The sequence below is a fragment of the Bactrocera tryoni genome, chromosome 1 (assembly GCF_016617805.1).
Source record: "Bactrocera tryoni isolate S06 chromosome 1, CSIRO_BtryS06_freeze2, whole genome shotgun sequence".
Lineage (NCBI taxonomy): Eukaryota > Metazoa > Arthropoda > Insecta > Diptera > Tephritidae > Bactrocera > Bactrocera tryoni.
The window spans coordinates 85,598,218-85,616,556 of record NC_052499.1 but is presented as its reverse complement, the minus strand read 5'-3'; the positions used below and the strand labels follow the sequence as shown (position 1 = coordinate 85,616,556).

The 18,339-nt window shown below is 38.7% G+C and overlaps 1 protein-coding gene and 1 non-coding gene across 2 annotated transcripts; both read right to left on the bottom strand.

The window, feature by feature from the left end:
- Positions 1 to 13: 13 nt before the first annotated feature.
- LOC120778611 lies at positions 14 to 5,693 on the bottom strand. The gene is made up of 5 exons (XM_040110492.1): positions 4,554 to 5,693; positions 1,478 to 1,724; positions 706 to 1,410; positions 556 to 643; positions 14 to 495 (listed from the first exon to the last, which is right to left on the bottom strand). Exons 1-5 carry the CDS (start codon positions 4,651 to 4,653, stop codon positions 328 to 330), a joined length of 1,308 nt encoding a protein of 435 aa, XP_039966426.1. The 5' UTR covers positions 4,654 to 5,693; the 3' UTR covers positions 14 to 327.
- A 9,115-nt stretch (positions 5,694 to 14,808) lies between these two features.
- On the bottom strand, positions 14,809 to 14,881 carry Trnaa-agc. The gene has a single exon. It is a non-coding gene; the product is annotated as a tRNA-Ala (tRNA).
- Between the last annotated feature and the right edge of the window lie 3,458 nt (positions 14,882 to 18,339).

Here is an 18,339-nt window from a genome sequence, read left to right as displayed (position 1 = left end):
TTTGCATTCCATTTATAGCAGGGACTAACTAATTAACAGTATGCAGTTAATCTATTTATATTTTACCATTAATTAAAATAAGCGACAATTTTGTATTCTACGATATTTCTATAAATTATTTAACACTTAATTAGCCCTAAGTTTTGCTTAGTTAGTTTACTCGAACAAATAATACATTTTCGAAAAAGTCTCGCATGTTCATTCTCTTACTTCTGGTACACTTATATCTGGTATTTACATATAAGTATACTTATATATTATTTAATATAAGTATATAAGTATATACATAAGTACATAGGTACATAAGCAAGCTTATGCTGCTCGTGGCTACTCCTTCGCTATAGTGTCTTGGATCCATTTCATGTAGTATGAAATGCGCACATAGACATCCGGGAAGCCCTCCATGGCACAGCCCGAGCCGAACGACGTTATTCCGGCCAAGAGCCACGGCCCGCTTTTGCTGAGCCTGCACTGGAGTGGGCCACCTGAGTCACCCTGTAGTGTATCAAAAGTAATGTATTAGAAATGTTTCTTGTATTTCATTCTAAAATTTACCACACAAGTACCGCCTTTGCCGTTCAGCTTACCGGCGCACAAGTGACCACGGTGGATCTTCACGAAACTGCCATACGCCGCTCTGCATCTACAGTTTAAAAATTAGACAGTTTTATAAAAAATATATAGCCTTAATATACGTAGGTTTACCTCTCGCTTTTGTGCAGCGGTACTCGCGTCTTCAGCAGCACATTCGTCAGGTCACTGCTGACATTTGATTTACCCCAACCCGTCGCCACACAATCGCTGTAAGGCAGGTCTCTGTAGTCTTCTAGCTCTTCGCCATCCGTCCAGTAGTGCTTACGCGAATCTGCGCTGCCCTCGTATTCTCGATAGTTTCCTTGCACTTTCATCAATTTGTCATTTCGTCGGCGTGTCGAATGTAGCATGCGTCCCTGTCGTTGCATGTCTGTCTGCTTCAAACGACTAAGTATTTTTGTGTTCATTAGTTCACGCATACTGGGCAACGTTACGTTCCGATTGCGTCGCACTTTTTGCACGCTTCGTAGGAAATTATCATTTAAATCTGGCACACCTGAGAGTCCCGGTTCCAAAGGATCTTCTGATTCACCTTCGGCAACTATCTCCTCGTCACTGCTCGGCAAACTTATCTCCGATAGTGACTGCTCATTGAATGCGAACGGCAGACAGATTACACGAATGTTGGATGTTTTTGCCAGATTAGCCGGACTAGAGAGCTTTAAGAGCGCGAGATCATGCCGAAAGTTATGGTAGCGTTTATGCAGTATGATTTTGTCGACAGGAACGCGTTGTTCATAACCGGATTCTTCGAGCCGATTGTGTTCACCTAGTACGACGGTCCACAGCAGCGGTATGGGTAGGTTGAAGAGATCGCTGTAAAGCAAGATTGAAAAAAGTGAGTTATAAACTGGAAAATATATAAGAATATCACTTTACTCACTTATGTATGCAATGTGCTGCGGAAAGTATCCAATATGGATGAATGAGTACGGCGCCACACCAGTGGCCTAAGAAGCCCATTGATGGGTGTAAAAGCTCCAGTGATGCTTGCCATGGATATTGACCATCTTTCGTAGGAGCACCAGAAATTATGCGAGCAGTACGATTCACATGTTTTTGTGTTTCCTGAGCTGAGTCTGCTGATTCTGCTGCGCGTGGTTCACGGCGACTGGAGCGCGATCCGCAACCTATTTATGAAAGAAACGGTTATGTAATATACCCATTTGATGACTAGAAGTCTTAGTTACATTTTAAACTGACTGTGGTTACAAGCGCAAGATAAAAACTTCGGACGGATAACCTCACCTTATTGAAGGAGCCCTTTAGGTAACATAACTTTATGCGAAAAGTAACTAGATATAGATATTATTTATATTCGAAAACTCATCATTATGTGCTTCCCTTTCGCTTACTACTTACATATACATTAGGGTGCTTTTAAAAAAAAATTTTGAGTTTTTTTTCCAACTCTTACCCCCTCAAATGTTAGTGATTGACAAACAAAAAATCCTCCTTGTAGCGCAAATTTTTAAAGTTTGAAAAGCCAACTTTATAAATAAGTGATGGTTATTTTTGAGAAACGACAATTAGTTGGTGAAATTTTAGTTTGAATGAAAAAACGAAAATTCCTATGTTAAATGTATGGGAACCTAAAAAAAATAGCGACCCCTTAGAGTTAAGCTACAGCGCCTGGCTTGACGGAGAATTTTGGTTTGTCAATCACTAACCTTGGAGAAGGTAAGAGTTGAAAAAAAATTCAACATTTTTTTTTGAAGCACCCTAATATACACATAGTAGTATTGTGTTTGGTTGGAATAGGGGGAATGGTTGGAAGTAATGAGTTTATTTTGTCTCGTAAAAGCAAAATTATTGTCAAATGGAACATTCCAAACTAGCAACTACTCGAAATAGCACGTCGTGTTTTCTAAATCAACGGATAATTGGAGCTTTGGAAGAACTTAACCCTATATCAGAAAGTGTTTCACATAGATCCTTTACAGATTGTGAGAACATTAGCTAATTGTGTTAGAGGATGCATTCTATATAACTTGCCCGATAAAGCCTAACCTTAGGGTAGATTCCGAAATTATTTAATGCAATTTTTATAGGAAGCTGGCAAACTTAAAATAATATTATAAATATATAAAAGTGTTTATTTATTCTCATATACACGTATTAGGGTGATTTATAGTTATGTAGTATTTGTACATTCATGTTGAATACCGATATAAAGAATATATGAGCCATAATTGATGAAAATGGGGCAATAAGTAGATAGATGAGAGTATTTTGAAGTGATTAATGTGATTTAAGCAAACTGTCATAAAAAAAATTGGGACGATGGCCAAAAGCACTCCTACAATGGGTCCCTAAATACGAAAAAACTCAAATTTAAGGAATCATCACAAGCCAATAAAAAGTACGTATAAAACATTTCAAACCATAAGGGATGCACGCGCGTTGGCAGGATAACTCTTTACATGATCATCTGAAGTGAAAGAATACGTGTTTTAGTTAAAACCTTAACTTAGAACTTGAACGAAGGGAAAACAAAAATTGAAAATTGGATTTTTGACAGACAAAAAATGAAAATTTCGGTGAAAATTTCGCGAAATTTTTTTGTTTTTTATTTATTTTTCTTTCGTCCAACTCTTTAAAAATTCTGTCTCAAAGACCTGTCTAAAATCTCATGAAGATCGGTTGAGTAGTTCTCGAGCGATCTTACCAACCTACTTTAAAACCATAGTTTCGAGAAAAATGCGTTTAAAGACGGCGCACTTTGCCTAGCTACCCTAGCTATCCCCAAGCATACAAGTTCTCAAGGCTGTATCTCCGAAAAAATTACTCGAATCAACTTGAAAATTTAGGAAAATATTCTAAAAGTGTTGTGGAATTCATTAGGATAATAAAAAATTCGATTTTGTGAAACCCGTAAATCCATGGAGTCCCTTAAGTGAATGAATTTTTAGTTTACCCAAGTTAAAGGAGAAAATTTGATTTATTTCGAAGAATCCATTTGAGATACGACTGCAACGTAAATAAAAACTTTGGATAGTACGCTTCAAAGGGAAATTCAAATATAAACAAGTTTAAGTCTAATTAAGTTATTTTAAATTCTTGCATGTTTGTAATGTAACTCATAAATCGTTTCAAACTAGAATACACCGTTTTCGCAGTTATTAATGTTCTTTGAGGAGGGAAATAGTGTTTTATGGTTTAAAAAATCAGGTTTCATACATATTTCATAAGTTAATAGTTAAACTATTGAAAATATGTTTGGAAAATTCCAATAAAAATTTCGATCGTTATAAGCCATTAAGGTGAGTGGTACTCTTTCCGACCCCGAGCGATAGTTTTGTCAAAACAACTTCGAAATTGAATTTGGAAACTGACTTGGAGTATTTACATAACACAATTTTTTTTTTTACCCTAAGAGTGGAAAAAATGCAAAAAATCATGTGTTTTGTTTTGACCCTGTAAACATTAAATTTTGTTGGAGAGTAGAATCTTACGTATATAGAAATGCAACATATTATATACCAAAAGTAAATTACAACCGGGAGATTTCAGATTAAATTGCGGTTTCCAGAAAACACGCAAAATGCTTAGTCTGATATTGTTAGCGTTTTTCAAAATACTTCTTCAAAAATTTTATTTTTGTATAAGATAATCTCAAAGTTCTACTAAATTAAATTTTATTTTTACATAAAAGATGCATACAAATCAAAGAGAAAACGTTGTCCAAACCATATTTCCTCCCTTAAGGCATTTTATAACCAATAATTCTGTTTTTGTAAAATTAGTTTGAGCAAAAATTAGCAGCAACAAATTTCTTCCTTAAAGTGGAAAGTTACTCTAAAAATGTATACGATCAGCCATATTAAGGTGTCTAAGCAAGGCGGATAGAAATGAAGGAACATATATGTATCTATCAGAGTACAAATTAACCGTTATCGCCGTGCTCAAAGATATGCTCACACGGAATGGAGTGTAATTTCTGCACCTTTGGAAGTTACCTGCACTGAACTGTTGATAATTGAAACTGCGTGTTGTTGTTGCTGCGATTGGCACAAAAATGATGAGACATAGCAAAAGTGAGCGAGGCAGAAAAAACATCTTTAATCACATTATTCACTGTTTGTTGCATGTACCGCTCACAGCTTGAGTGCCGCCAACATGCCGCGCATTTCCGCATGCAAACGTGTTTTCCTGCACAAATAGCTCCCACACAAGGACGCACTGGCCGACTACACAGCCATTTATGCGCCGGTAAACAGGTGTCCAGGCACACTTAACACTCAATTTGCGAACTTTACGAGTATTGCCGTTGAATGGCGATGCGGTGTCAAAACAGTCCTTATTTACACAAATTGTAAGCTTTTTATTGGCGCTGCGATTGCGCCACCGGAATTTCAGTTGCGGATTTGGTTAGGTGCGCGCGGAATTTCCACTTTCACGTGCTGTACACAAGACAAACGAAACGTTTATGCGGTGGCGCTGAATGGGCCGTCGACTACCGACTGCTAAAATGCCGCGCTAAGATACTTTTCTTTTCGTTGAGATTTCTTAATATGCAAATAGCTTCCAACTTTTTACAGCGTCTTTATTCAAATGTGTTTTCCACTTGATTATTACGATCTGCCGTTTACACGAAATTTTTGTTGTTTTATGTGGTTTCTGGTGAGTGCGCGTGCTAGCGCCTATTTGCTTTTATTCTGCACACTTAATTATTGGTGTAGTACATAATTGGCGAGCAATGCTAATTCGCTTCTGTGTATAATTCACCGAAAAGTCCATTAATCACTTCCAACAAAGCGCACGAAAAACAGCTGCGGCAGCGCAAGCATGCGAGCGAAGAAAGATTCGAAAGAGGCTTGCCAAGCAAAAGTGAACGCGATGATCACAATGGCCGTGTGGTAAAAAGTACTTGCTTTAGTTTTGGCTAAAGTGAGAGGCGCTTACGTAATAGAAGGTCACTGATGGTTGACAGGTGCACCAACGATTCTCTGCGCCCATCCCCAGTACCGAAATGAAAACTTTTCACAAAACTATTAGTAACTTATACGCAATGCGCCTTGGAATTACCGTTATCCTTGTCGCTTTGTTCAACACGCGCTCGCTTGACGATGAATTCAGTTCACACTGCGTTCCGCGGTATACGACTCGCACGCTATCACTACTCAAATGCAACTGCATCGAGCTCCTGTTGCGAACGCGGCCTCGACTTCAACCCCAACGGCCGCGCTGTGCCGCGCCGCGCGATGGCAGCAGGCGTCGCGCCCAACTCTGCAACCAGCGACACTTCCCCCTACGTGGAGCGCATTGTTGCGGCGCTGTGCTGTGTGTGTGGCGGCAAGGCCAGCAAGACGCTGCCGCTTGCCACCTTTTGTAGCGCCTAACAGCAGTCGTCGACTCCTCCAACTATCCAACAAGCGCCGTACGCGCCGCCGGTGCAAAATGCGAGTGCAAATGAAATGAATGTTGGGAATGGAAATTTTCAATGAAAATAAAAGTGAATAGAGAAAAAACAAATCGGCTCAATGATGAAAAGTAACTGCAAAGCAGAATTAAAGAAAAAAATGTAGCAAGTCGCTGTGCTAGTGCCTAACTAACAGTCTGCTTGCGGTAGTCAAGCAGCCACCCAATCGCGCCGCCATGCGCCAAGATGCCCAGACCCGTCGCACACGCTGCGGCGTTGAGTAGCGCTTTGCGGTTACTCGATTACTTTCGTTTTCATTTGCCATGTTCCGATAGCCGTCGGCTGCCAGTTAATACCAAGCCAAAGCAGCGGCATTGTAGCCGTCTAATTGCTGTTGTTGTCGTCATTGTATCATTGCTAGCCTTCTAGCGCTAGCTGTTGACGCCGTGGCAGCATAAGCCACCATTCGAAGCGAATCATCTCCGCCGTCCCTGTCGCCCCAAGGCTGTAGCTGCGCTAATAACGACCACACTTCACCACTCTCACTCTCTTTTAGCGCATGGCAGCTATAAATCGCATCCGCTTGATTGTTGAATGCAACATAAACCGGGAAGTTGTTGTTACCTGTTCGCTTGTTATTGCTTTTATAACGGAGTTGCTGTTGTAGTGGCGACCATTGGCATTAGTTTTGTCATGTAGGCGGATTGCGGCATCCGTGTGCATCAAGCGGTTCGTCGTTTTATTTACTGGCGCCCATCTGGAGTTTTTTGGGTTGTGTCTCTCTTATTGTTGTTACGGCCAATGATAATCTCGTTGAAGTTATTACCGTTGTTGCGCACATAATTACCGTAACTTTTGTTGTTACTTTTGCATTTACCGTTGTTGAGTTCGCTGCCATTGTTGCTTCAGTGTTGACAGTCACGCTGATGGTGTACTTTGTAATGTGAAATGACGAAGATGTTGTTGTTGTTTATGATGCTGCACTGCTGGTTGCCGAAGTGTTGAAAATCATCCCATTGAAAGCACAAGTATTGCGAAATTCACGTTACGTTAGCCGTGTGCGCACATGTGGCTTTAATTGCGAAGTAGCACAGTGGATTACACCGCTATCACGTACGCGGCCAAGTTATGGGCGCCAATTAATTCGCTGGAAATAATTAATTTATAACACCTTAATTTTACAACTTAATTGCTTTACAACAAACATTTTTTTATTTAAAGAGCGTAAAAAGTCAGCGAAGTACATAAGTTTTATTTCAGAAACCACATACACACAGATCAATTTTCTTTACCAAATTTTTGTTGAAGTTTATGACCGGAACTTTACTTCGTTGCTACTCAGCTTACATACCACTGAAGCATAATTTTAACTGTAAATTGTTAATATATTATTTATTTTTCAATCTAAAATACTCTCAAAAGTAATCCACAGTCAGTCTGAAAAGTCAGGGAACCGAATATAACTGATCCAAAACTACGTATCTATCAGCAACTGAAATATATGTATAATGCTCTTCTATATACTAGATAGAAGCCGCATTCTATACATTGTGGCAAAAAAGTGCCTGGAAATTGTAAATGAAACCCAAAATATTTAATTATTCATCAATATTTATTTTGTAGCCTTCAAAGTAATACCCACCAGTAATATACTTATGCCAAAAATGTTTCCAGTTCTCGAAACATATGCGCTTTTTCGTATGGTTTTGAGCTTCTTCTGCGATTATTTTGCCTCTTCGATTAACTGAAAACGGGTTCCACGGAGGACAATTTCAGTTTGGGGAACAAGACAAAATCACAAATCAAATGATCGATGGTATTCATTGTGATTTTGGCTTTAAATTCGGTCACAATCGTGGGTCGATGCTATGGTGCTTATTGACCGTCTGTCTCTCAGGAACAAATTCTTGATGCACCAAACCATGAATATCGAAAACAACAATGAGCTTCACCGCATTTTTGAGCGGCCATGGTTTTATGGTTTCGTCTTTTTCCTCCATCCCATAATTTTCGGCTTGTTTGCATGTCATACTTATAAACCCATGTCTCATCAACATAATTTTCTCCATGAATGTGGGTTCGGAATTCTTACGGTCAAGCATGTCCAAAGGGACCTACAGTGCTCTCAGTCCTATTACTTTCTGGACAAACACTGTAGTCCACTAGGCCACGTTAGTTTTTATGAAGGTTTTTATCTAGACGTGGGTTCTAATCTAGTCTCTTCGAAGTTACTTATTATAGCATTGTCGCTCCTTATCTCAAAAAGTAAACTGACAAGGCTCCATGCATACTTTGTTTGCCTGGTATCCAGATTTAATATTACTATTATGTGTGTTTTAACTGGGGCCTTCGTTGGCATAACAAATTTAGGTCAAGAGAATTATATTTTTAAATTCGTTGGCGATTTTAATCTTAATCATATCAATTAACCGATTGAAGCTTTCCGAGAAATAATTTCGTAAAAGGCTCTACTTACATATCATGGATATATGTAATTTATCTTTATCAATTAGACAATTTCACTTATACTTTTACATTTATTGTTCGTTGTGCAAGCAAATTTGTTGTTGGCACTGTAAATGGGTTAACAATGAGCATTGCTTTTATGTCTTTTGTTTGTGACTGCAGCGGTTTCCTTTTGATGTCTCATTAGCGCAATGTTGATGCAATCGGCTCATTCGCAGCGCACAATGCAGCGAGGAGACACAGGAAGCAAACAATAAATGTAAACAGAAATTACAAATAAATTTTATTGCCGGAATCGAGGGCTTTGTAACCAGCGTTTGCATTCACTTAAGACCTTATTGGTATTATACAAAATCTTTTGATGATATGATTCACTTAAGCCTTCATTTTGATAGAAAATTTTTATATCTTATACATAAGTATGTATGTGATGGAACACGTAAACTTCGTGGTGTTGCCTAACGGATCTGCGCGGGCTTGGCAGATTTTATAAGAAAATTTGTTTGAAAATTGTACAGAGATTCATATTCAATCGCCTTATACCTAAGTTAAATAATAAGTAAATCGGAATTTAATTGTTGAACTTGTGGAATAGTTTCCTAAGCATGTATGGTGCATACTCAGATTCACACAGCCATTAGCTGGCACGCATTCATTCATAGGTGAAGAGCTCAAGAGTCACAGAGAAATCGCAGATCAGTAGAAGACCTTGTCCAACCTTGGTGCATCTACAAAAACTACAAAGAAACAGTGAATGAAAAGTGAAACAATGAACAACAATAGTTGCAACAGTGGCAGCAACAACTACGAGAAGGAGAAAAACGTGCAAATAATAAAAATTAAACATGAATGACGTGTATTCGCTTTGGCTACCATTTAAATGCTCTAACGGAATCACAGATCACACTACGCTTATACCCCTTACGTGTTGTAGTTGTGAAGCGTTGTGGAGTTCTTAAAAATTAAAAGGATTTGATCTTTTGTTTTGTGGATCCAAAATTTTGTTATATGACAATAGTATAGGTGAATATTCACAGATTTTGTCACACAACCACAAAAGACCCACAAATTTCATTTACACCTTGTGTGAAAAATGCTTCAAATTTCTGTGTGGTGAAGTAAGTAAATGACTAGAATATATTGATCTATAGTAAAATGATCTATAGTTCGACAGTTTTACTTTCCCTTGCGTGAAGCTGGAGTGTTTTTGCCCATTCGGATAACATGACCTAGCTCATCGTTCCATCGAATGCGATATTTGCTGTGGCCAACGCGCAAAGAACCATAAATCTTCCGCAGAATCTTTCCCCCGAAAAGTCCTAACGACGACTCATCAGATGTTGTCATCGTCCATGCCTCTGCACCATATAGCTGGACGGTTCTACGCAGCGGAATTGACTCGGATTTCGTCCGTCCAAGGGCTGTTATTTCGGCGATCTAACCTCGTTTGGATCGGTAAGTGTTACGGGAATAATGAGTGACTTATAGAGTTTGGTCTTTGTTCGTCGAGAGACGACTTTACTTCTCAATTGCGTACTCAATCCAAAGTAGCACCTGTTGGCAAGAGTTATTCTGCGTGGGACTTTGAGGTTGACGTTTTTGTTGTCTTAGTGCTGGTTCCAATATAGACGAAATTATCTGCGACTTGGAAATTATGACTGTCAACAGTGACATGGGAGCCTAGTAGCAAGTGCGACTGTCTGTTTGATGACAGGAGATATTTCTTCTTGTTCTCGTTCACTACCAGACCCATTTGGTTCGCTTCCTTATCCATTCTGGAGAAAGCAGAATTAACCACCGCGCCGGTTTTTTTGTAGAGCCTGAGCGGTCGGCCTTCAAACCCCCTAAACATACACTTATCCGATACTTTGCTTGAATTCTATTGTGAAATGCATTCCAGCTGCTTACCTCGGATATACTATAAGTTGTGTATAGGCTATATGCATTTTATTAATCTTTTTCACTGCGCTGAGTTTATAAAGCATTTGTTTGTGTGTATGCGATTTGCAGTCGTGACTTTGCCATTGGCGTGGATGAGCTCTTATTCAATGGTTGCAGTTGCATCATCGATTTTCTTATGCAGCAACCGCCACGAACAACATAACACCACGTTGAACAAATAAATAACAATACAAATAACAGTAAACGCTGAGGAAAACAGTGGAAAAAGAAGATGCTGGAGCAGCGCCGGAGACAGGCAGTCGTGCGATCAGCTGTGCAGAGGCAGCAGGTCGAAAAACTCTGATATGAAATCGGAGACGATGAGGTTGTGTGGCGTCGCGCGGTGAAGCGCACACCCAGGGCGAAGCGAGGGGCGGTGATGTACACAAGCGGAACGTGGCGAAACCCCTTCTACTCTTTTTCGCTTTGTGGTTTTCTTCATGCTATTTATGTCTTTTCCGAGCTATTGTTTGCGCGCATCTATAGCCACACATATGAGAAATGCTGGTGACGCTGTCACTATTACGTTTGAGGATGCTGCTGACGATATGTGCACCATGTGGCAGATCCACACACATATACACGCGTGTGATTGCATGTGTGTGTCTATTGTTTGTAAGATCGCACGTAAGTTAACTTACAGCTGATCGGTATCGTAGCGTCGCAATGGCATTGACAGTGGAAATGGCGGTGCGGCAGTTACTCACACTACCGCTAGGTTGGCGGTTATTTTCGTATTTTGCAATTCACAGCGTTTACTGTTATCAAATACCCGCTGCACTGTCGTAACTTTACTTGCTGCTTCTTCATGCCTTGCTCCAGCCCAGAGTGACGATGTGATATGCATATATCCACCAAGCACACACGCGCCTATCCACACATGTACACTTGTGTTTGCATAATTGCACTCACACTCACTCGGCAACTCGCGTGACGCTCGAATGAAAACGAAAGTGAAGTTGAATGCCGCCTTTTGTTTCCTGCATCAACCACTTTGGCGCGAGTATGCGCGCCGCAAGATGCCTGGCGCGCCAACGGCAGTGGCACACACACACACAAACCTGCATGCGGCATGCCTTATATGCAGTTATGCGCGCCACTTCATTTCGCTAACACATTCACCTGGCGCTGGCACTGGCGCTTGCGTTTACATTGGCCTTTGCTGTTTCTGTTGTTTCTGTTTTTGCAGTTTTGTTCGGAAATTCATTTAAGTGGCGCATTTTTTCCGGCAATTTTCCCAGATTTGTTGCATGCAACATCGTCGCGTATTTAATTAATTCAATGCAGCAAATTGCTGTTGCTTTTATTTTATGATCAAATCGCAAAAACAAATACAAATTCGCCGTAATGAAAATAAATATAAATTCATGCATGACAGGCAACGAAAAGGAAATCGACAGTGAACGTGTATTCGATTGGCGCTCAGCTCCACTCACGATCACTTCCATGCACTTTTCTTCAATGTTATTTCACTCGCTTCTCACCGCTGCATTTCGTCGTATTCGCGTTGCAAATATTTGCGCAAATATTTACACTTTTCGTATTTCTATTTGCTTTTGATTATCGCAAACATTTATGGCGCTCGGCTACCGCGTAATATTTGCATTTATGTTTTCGTGTGTTTGTTGTTGTGCTTCTGTTTTTTATTTGGTGGCTTCTTGTTTTTGTTGAGCTCACTTTTGCACACTTAACCGTAAATAAATGCGGTGTTATTTGCACGCTTGTAATTTGCGAAAAATCCGACACATTCGTTATGGTAATGTGCGCCGCACGACTGTGACGGCTGCTGTCGTTTAGTTCGGCAAATAACTGTATTTAAATACTGTATTAATTAATATTTTATCAAATGTATTTACATTAAAGTAAATGATTTAATTTGTGTATTGATTTTGCTGAGGGGACAGGAGTTTTAATTCACCACTTGCAGTTGACGATTAGCTCCGATGAGGCTTCAAGGTAAGACTCAATTGTTTACTTAAATATTCCAAGGAAATTACGGTTTCTTAATAAGTGTAATTTTATGGATTGATTTTCTTAGAAACACAAGTGAAAACTTTGGGCAGCGAGGTGTTTGTCCAAAAGAACTTCTTCATTCTACATCTTCTTCAATGTTGTTGGCTCTAAAACACTCACGAAGAATCAATGCATTGTCGTTGTGCAGAAACCAAGCGTTGTCGACTCGTAATTTCGGCCTGTTTTTATACTCTCGCAACAACGTTGCTAAGGAGAGTATTATAGTTTTGTTCACATAACGGTTGTTTGTAAGTCCTAAAACTAAAAGAGTCAGATATAGGGTTATATATACCAAAGTGATCAGGGCGACGAGTAGAGTTGAAATCCGGATGTCTGTCTGTCCGTCCGTCCGTGCAAGCTGTAATTTGAGTAAAAATTGGGATATTATGGTGAAACTTGGTACACGTATTTTTTGGCTACATAAGAAGGTCACGTTCGCAGATGGGCAAAATCGGCCCACTGCCACGCCCACAAAATGGCGAAAACTGAAAACCCATAAAGTGTCATAACTAAGCCATAAATAAGGTAATTAAAGTGAAATTTGGCACAAAGGATCGCATTAGAGAGTGGCATATTTGGACGTAATTTTTTTGGAAAAGTGAGTGTGACCCCGCCCCCTACTAAGTTTTTTGTACATATCTCGGAAACTACTATAGCTATGTCAACCAAAGTCTATAGAGTGGTTTTCTTCAGGCATTTCCATATATATTTCAAAAATGGAAAAAATCGGATAATAACCGCGCCCACCTCCCATACAAAGGTTATGTTGAAAATCACTAAAAGTGCGTTAACCGACTAACAAAAAACGTCAGAAACACTAAATTTTACGGAAGAAGTGGCAGAAGGAAGCTGCACCCAGCCTTTTTTTAAAAATTGAAAATGGGCGTGACGCCGCCCACTTATGGACCAAAAACCATATCTCAGGAACTACTTGACCGATTTCAATGAAATTCGGTATATAATATTTTCTTAACACCCTGATGACATGTACGAAATATGGGTGAAATCGGTTCACAACCACGTCTTCTTCCAATGTAACTCTATTTTGAATTCCATTTGATGCCTTCTCTGTATGATATATGTATATGTACATTGGGAAATGAAAATACAATTCAATACTCAAAGTACACAAATTGATCTAATCTAATTAATTTTACAGCAAAATAAAAAAATATGTAAATTATTATCACTTTATCATGCGAGAGTATAAAATGTTCGGTGACACCCGAACTTAGCTCTTCCTTACTTGTTTCGAATAGCTTCGCACAAACGATGCATAACACTCAATCGAAAATAACTGTCAACATAACCTTGAATTTTAACCTGCTTTGACGTGGTTTTTTCTGCTTCGGCTCACCTTTGCCACGATATTCTGCCTTTTGATCGTCGGTTTCCGAGTAGTAAGCATAGCTCCAAGACTCATCGCTAGTAATAATACGTTTCTTGACATACTGATAGTCAGAAAGCATAGTTTCACAGACGTTAACGCGACATTGTTTTTCGGAAAATTGAGTGATTTTGGAATCAATTGTGCCTAAATGATCTTTAAAAATGATTTTCACTGATCCTTCCGATATTCCAACAATGCCAGTTAGATTTCTTACTGATAATTGTCGATTCTCAAGCGCCGATTCTTTTATTTTATTGACGTGTTGAACATCAGTTGATGTTGATGGCCGTTCTGGACATGGTTCGTCGTCAACGCGTTCTCGACCTTCTTTGAATAATTTGTATCAAACAAACATTTGCCTGCGACAAACAATTTTCAGTGAAGCCTGTTTCCAACATTCTGAACGTTAGGCACCAGAAGTTTGATTCCGCACGCTAAATTTAATGGAGCCTCTTTGTTGAATAATTTCAATTATCGCAAAAATCGCTGAATGTCTTTATTTACTTCAAAAAGGTAAGCATATCCTAAATACTAATGATTATTTTGATGTGACACTTGGCATATATACTACCGAGAGTCAACCAACTTAGAAAGAAAATATTTCGACGTATGGGTTATCGCGTGAAATTTACATTAAAAAGTCTTTTTATTTTTTGCACATGGGTAATTAAATACTTTCCCTTTCTTCTTTTATGAATTCAACTGCTCCCAAATTTCTTATTTTGGCATTTTTAATAGAAAGAAGTCCAATGCAATATTCAATATAATGAGATATGTCTAGTCACCTAGGATAGTTTTTCATAAATAGACCTTTTATTACATATTTCAGTTGATAAAGGTTCTAAACCTTCTTGGTACCATCATTGCTTTGTATAACTGTTTATACTAATGTCTAGTAAAATAAAATACAATATTTTTTCTTAAAGATGGCTTTAGTAACCCATATCTTGCGTTGTATAAATTCGATCGTTTTGATGCCAAAGATTCACGATGCTCTGGAAGGAAAACTAAATTTCTGCATATATAAAAAATAGTAGTTTTCTGGAGATGCGGGGCATCGATCCCCGTACCTCTCACATGCTAAGCGAGCGCTCTACCATCTGAGCTACATCCCCAACTACTAAATAAACAAGTCAAAAATTACTCAATATCGAAGTCTGTTTACAACAACAAAATTTTCATAGCTATAATTCGCGTTTGTAGGTCAAACAGTGACCGAAATAACTTTGTCCACAAAATCGGATAATTAAAATGCAAGTAACGTCCGTTAAGTAGTGCAGTGCTCGCTGTTGCTGACTGACCGCTGTGAGTATAAGTTTGTATGCTGTCATGTCGACAAGTAATAAGGTTGACTTAATTTCAAATTTCATAGATAATTCGAGCCACGGATGCACGGTGCAGTTGGAAGTTGTTGTAATTGCATATGGTAGGTTTTTGTTGTTTGCCCTTCGCTTGGTTGTCAGTTCGACTATCTTAACCATAATCACTTATATAACTCATATCGTGATGATGTTAACGATTTGGGCTAATCGACAGGTGGATAGGTTTACTGTTAACACTAAACGGTGTACATACAGTAAAAGACAAAACTGTTCACGAAAATACCAGTATTTCAGTTTAGAAATTTTAGTGCATAGTGTCTGCATTTCAAAAACTATAAATACTTATACTCCAACGGGCATTAAATTTGGTTTCGAGACCTAAACCTAGACAATTAGTTATACTCAATTTTAAAAAGATGAAAATGTGAGCAGTTTTGCTCTTTGACTCAAAAGTTCGGTTAATAATTCATTTACAATCTATGGAGCTTCTCTTTTGATACAAATTTTCTTGTTTGAAAAATCCCAAAAGTGATCAATGGGGTTCAAATCAGGAAACTGGGAGAGCCATTCGAGCAGTTTGATCCCATTATCCACAAATCACGATTTGATAATTTTTGCGATATGTTTCGGATCGTTTCTTGCTTGAAATTTTCGCTTGTCCATGTTCTAGTCCGAATATAACCAGACCTGGACGATATGAGATCTTCACAACATCAGTTTAGTCTGTGGCACGCCTTGTACCATCGATTCACTAAAGTACACCCAGCTCATTTCCGTGAAAACATCCCCAAGCCACCAGTGACCCAACTGAAAGTTTCATTCTTTGGCATATGTTGCGATCCTGTATATCAAGCATGAACTTTTGCTCTCTGAGAGCACTCGCCAACAACTAGGTATAAGGGACCTGTGGACGAAATTTCAAGCTCCTTAAGTACAGTTGTAAACGAAACCACTGGTTTTCGGAAAATACAAAAGAACAGCTAGTGCCGATGAGGACTGTCGTGTCGCAGTTGAGAGAAAGCGGACAGCCTACCTCGCAATGTTGCGATCAACCACAAAACCAGCGGGGTGGGATAGACACCGTGAGTTCAAGAGGGAATCGCATATGCATTTTAAAAAGAAAGAAGCCGAAATGTGTGAGTATGAAGATCTTGAGAATCTGGCTGATAGGGGTTATACTCGAAAATTACACGGAAAGATGCGGCGACTAACAGAAGCTATCAAGACCATACTGTAGGTCGTATAGGTTATAAAGTGGTGATCTAGTGACTGATGTTCAGAACATACTGAAGTTATGGAGGGAATACTTATCCAGCTTGTTGAGCTGCAGTGAAAGGGTATCATCTGGAGAGGGCGAACCCGATTCCCCAATCGAAGACAATGGAATAGATGGTCCATTGCTCGACTATGATGAGGTTCCAAGAGCAATTACAGAACAATAAAGCGGCTGGGGCCGATGGGTTATCGGCGGAGCTATTCGTGCAATATATGGTTGTATGAAAGCATGCCCGATGATTGGAACCTAAGTCTGTTCTATTTTTAGTCATTTGTTGAAGGTGCTATTTTTAAGATGATGATAAGATTTGTATTAAATTACAATAAAATGTAGTTTTTTGTTTGTTATTCTGGTTTTGCCAGATGGTATTGTGGTTTGTATTGACTCCATATTTTTCACATGTTAAATACCATGGCAAAAAGTTACATAACTTAACCTAACATATTATAACATAACATAAGCCATAACATAGCGTAACATAAACATAACGTAGCATGATTTAATATAGTAAAACAAAACATATACATTCTCCAAAGCCACTAAGGTCTTCTCCGAAGAAATATATAAATTCAGATGCAAATTAACGGTACATCGAAATGAGTATAGGCGTAGATATGTACGCCCTTATGCATGTAGTATTCATAAGTATAATTATTTGATTATATAATCTTCTCTGCCTTGATATTCATATATCCACTAAACACAAAGGTATATGCACAATACAGGTGGAGCGCTTATGAAAGCAGTAGAAATTGAAGCCTCAATAAAGCGGTAAATATTTAAATGCACACACATATAAACAGCAACGATGCTAAATAAGTAAAAGAGAAAGATAACGAGAGACAAACGTAATTGACGATTACTAATTGCATTTTAATTGCCGGCGCAAAGCGGCAGAAATCACTGCTGCACCGACGCCGGCAGAGCAATGATTGGACCAACCTCAACTTCAAGCGCAATGGGAAAAAATCATCAAAAAAAAAGATTATATATATACAGTTAAATTTACATTTCATAAGACTGTGGCAATTGATGCGGCCTGCGTTAGATGATTTTATGCAACATTTGCAATTTTATTTGCATTTCCTGTCATTTGTCCGCATTGTCGAGCCTTAAATACTTTTACCTCTAAAATCGGTTGGAGTGGGTGCGCACAAGTGCATAACTCACTCAGGCATTCGTTTGAAATATTATGCACAATTTATAGCTTAAGCAAATATGTGTACTTAAGAATAATATTCGCAAAGAAAGATCAACATTTGCTTAGATTAAACACCCACTCGCGATGACAGCAGCGAGATAGGGCTGAGGTGCCTAGCCACCCAACAATGTAACGCTCTGATTAAATGATTGTTAAAATCTCTCTATTTGCCACTCCCTTCGTTTTTAGTTAAATAGTGAAACCGTGAATGAGTCACAACACAAAAATTGGTATTCTATTAAGTTATGTTATAGGCAAATTTGTTTAATTTAAAATCACCTTAAAATGAGATATATCTGACATCAACTTAATCGATGAGGCTAAATTTAATATATTGAGTTGATGTGCAAAATGTCAACCAGAAGATCGGAATTGATGATATTGACTATACATATATACGGCTTAAATCCAATCGGAAGTTTGAAAATTTATATTTTAATAATTATATGGGAGATAGGTGTGGTGTTGACGCGATTTTATCCATTTTTACCTATTTTTGACATACTAGATGCTCTCTGAGTTTCATTAAGATACCTCACATACCATCAACAAAATATAAGCAGTAAAGTCAACCGGATGTTTGAAATCCTAATATGAGTTATATGGGGGCTAGGGCAAGTTTTCCCGAGATGTAATCCAATTTAGGTACAGAGAAGCTTCGTAAGGAAAAAAATAGGTACGCTAAATTTCACTAATATAATTCACATATTGGGCGTTACATGTGGTACAAAGTCACCCGGATGTTTGAAAATTTTTACATTAGGTATATAGAGG

What these genes read in the sequence shown, in the direction of transcription:
- LOC120778611 (XM_040110492.1), bottom strand. Translation starts at nt 4,653, where the DNA reads ATGTTTTTTCTGCCTCGCTCACTTTTGCTATGTCTCATCATTTTTGTG. An exon ending in GCAGCACATTGCATACATAA is followed by an intron (nt 1,411 to 1,477) that starts GTGAGTAAAGTG and finishes CTTGCTTTACAG; the next exon opens with CGATCTCTTCAACCTACCCA. An exon ending in CCGCTGCACAAAAGCGAGAG is followed by an intron (nt 644 to 705) that starts GTAAACCTACGT and finishes TTTAAACTGTAG; the next exon opens with ATGCAGAGCGGCGTATGGCA.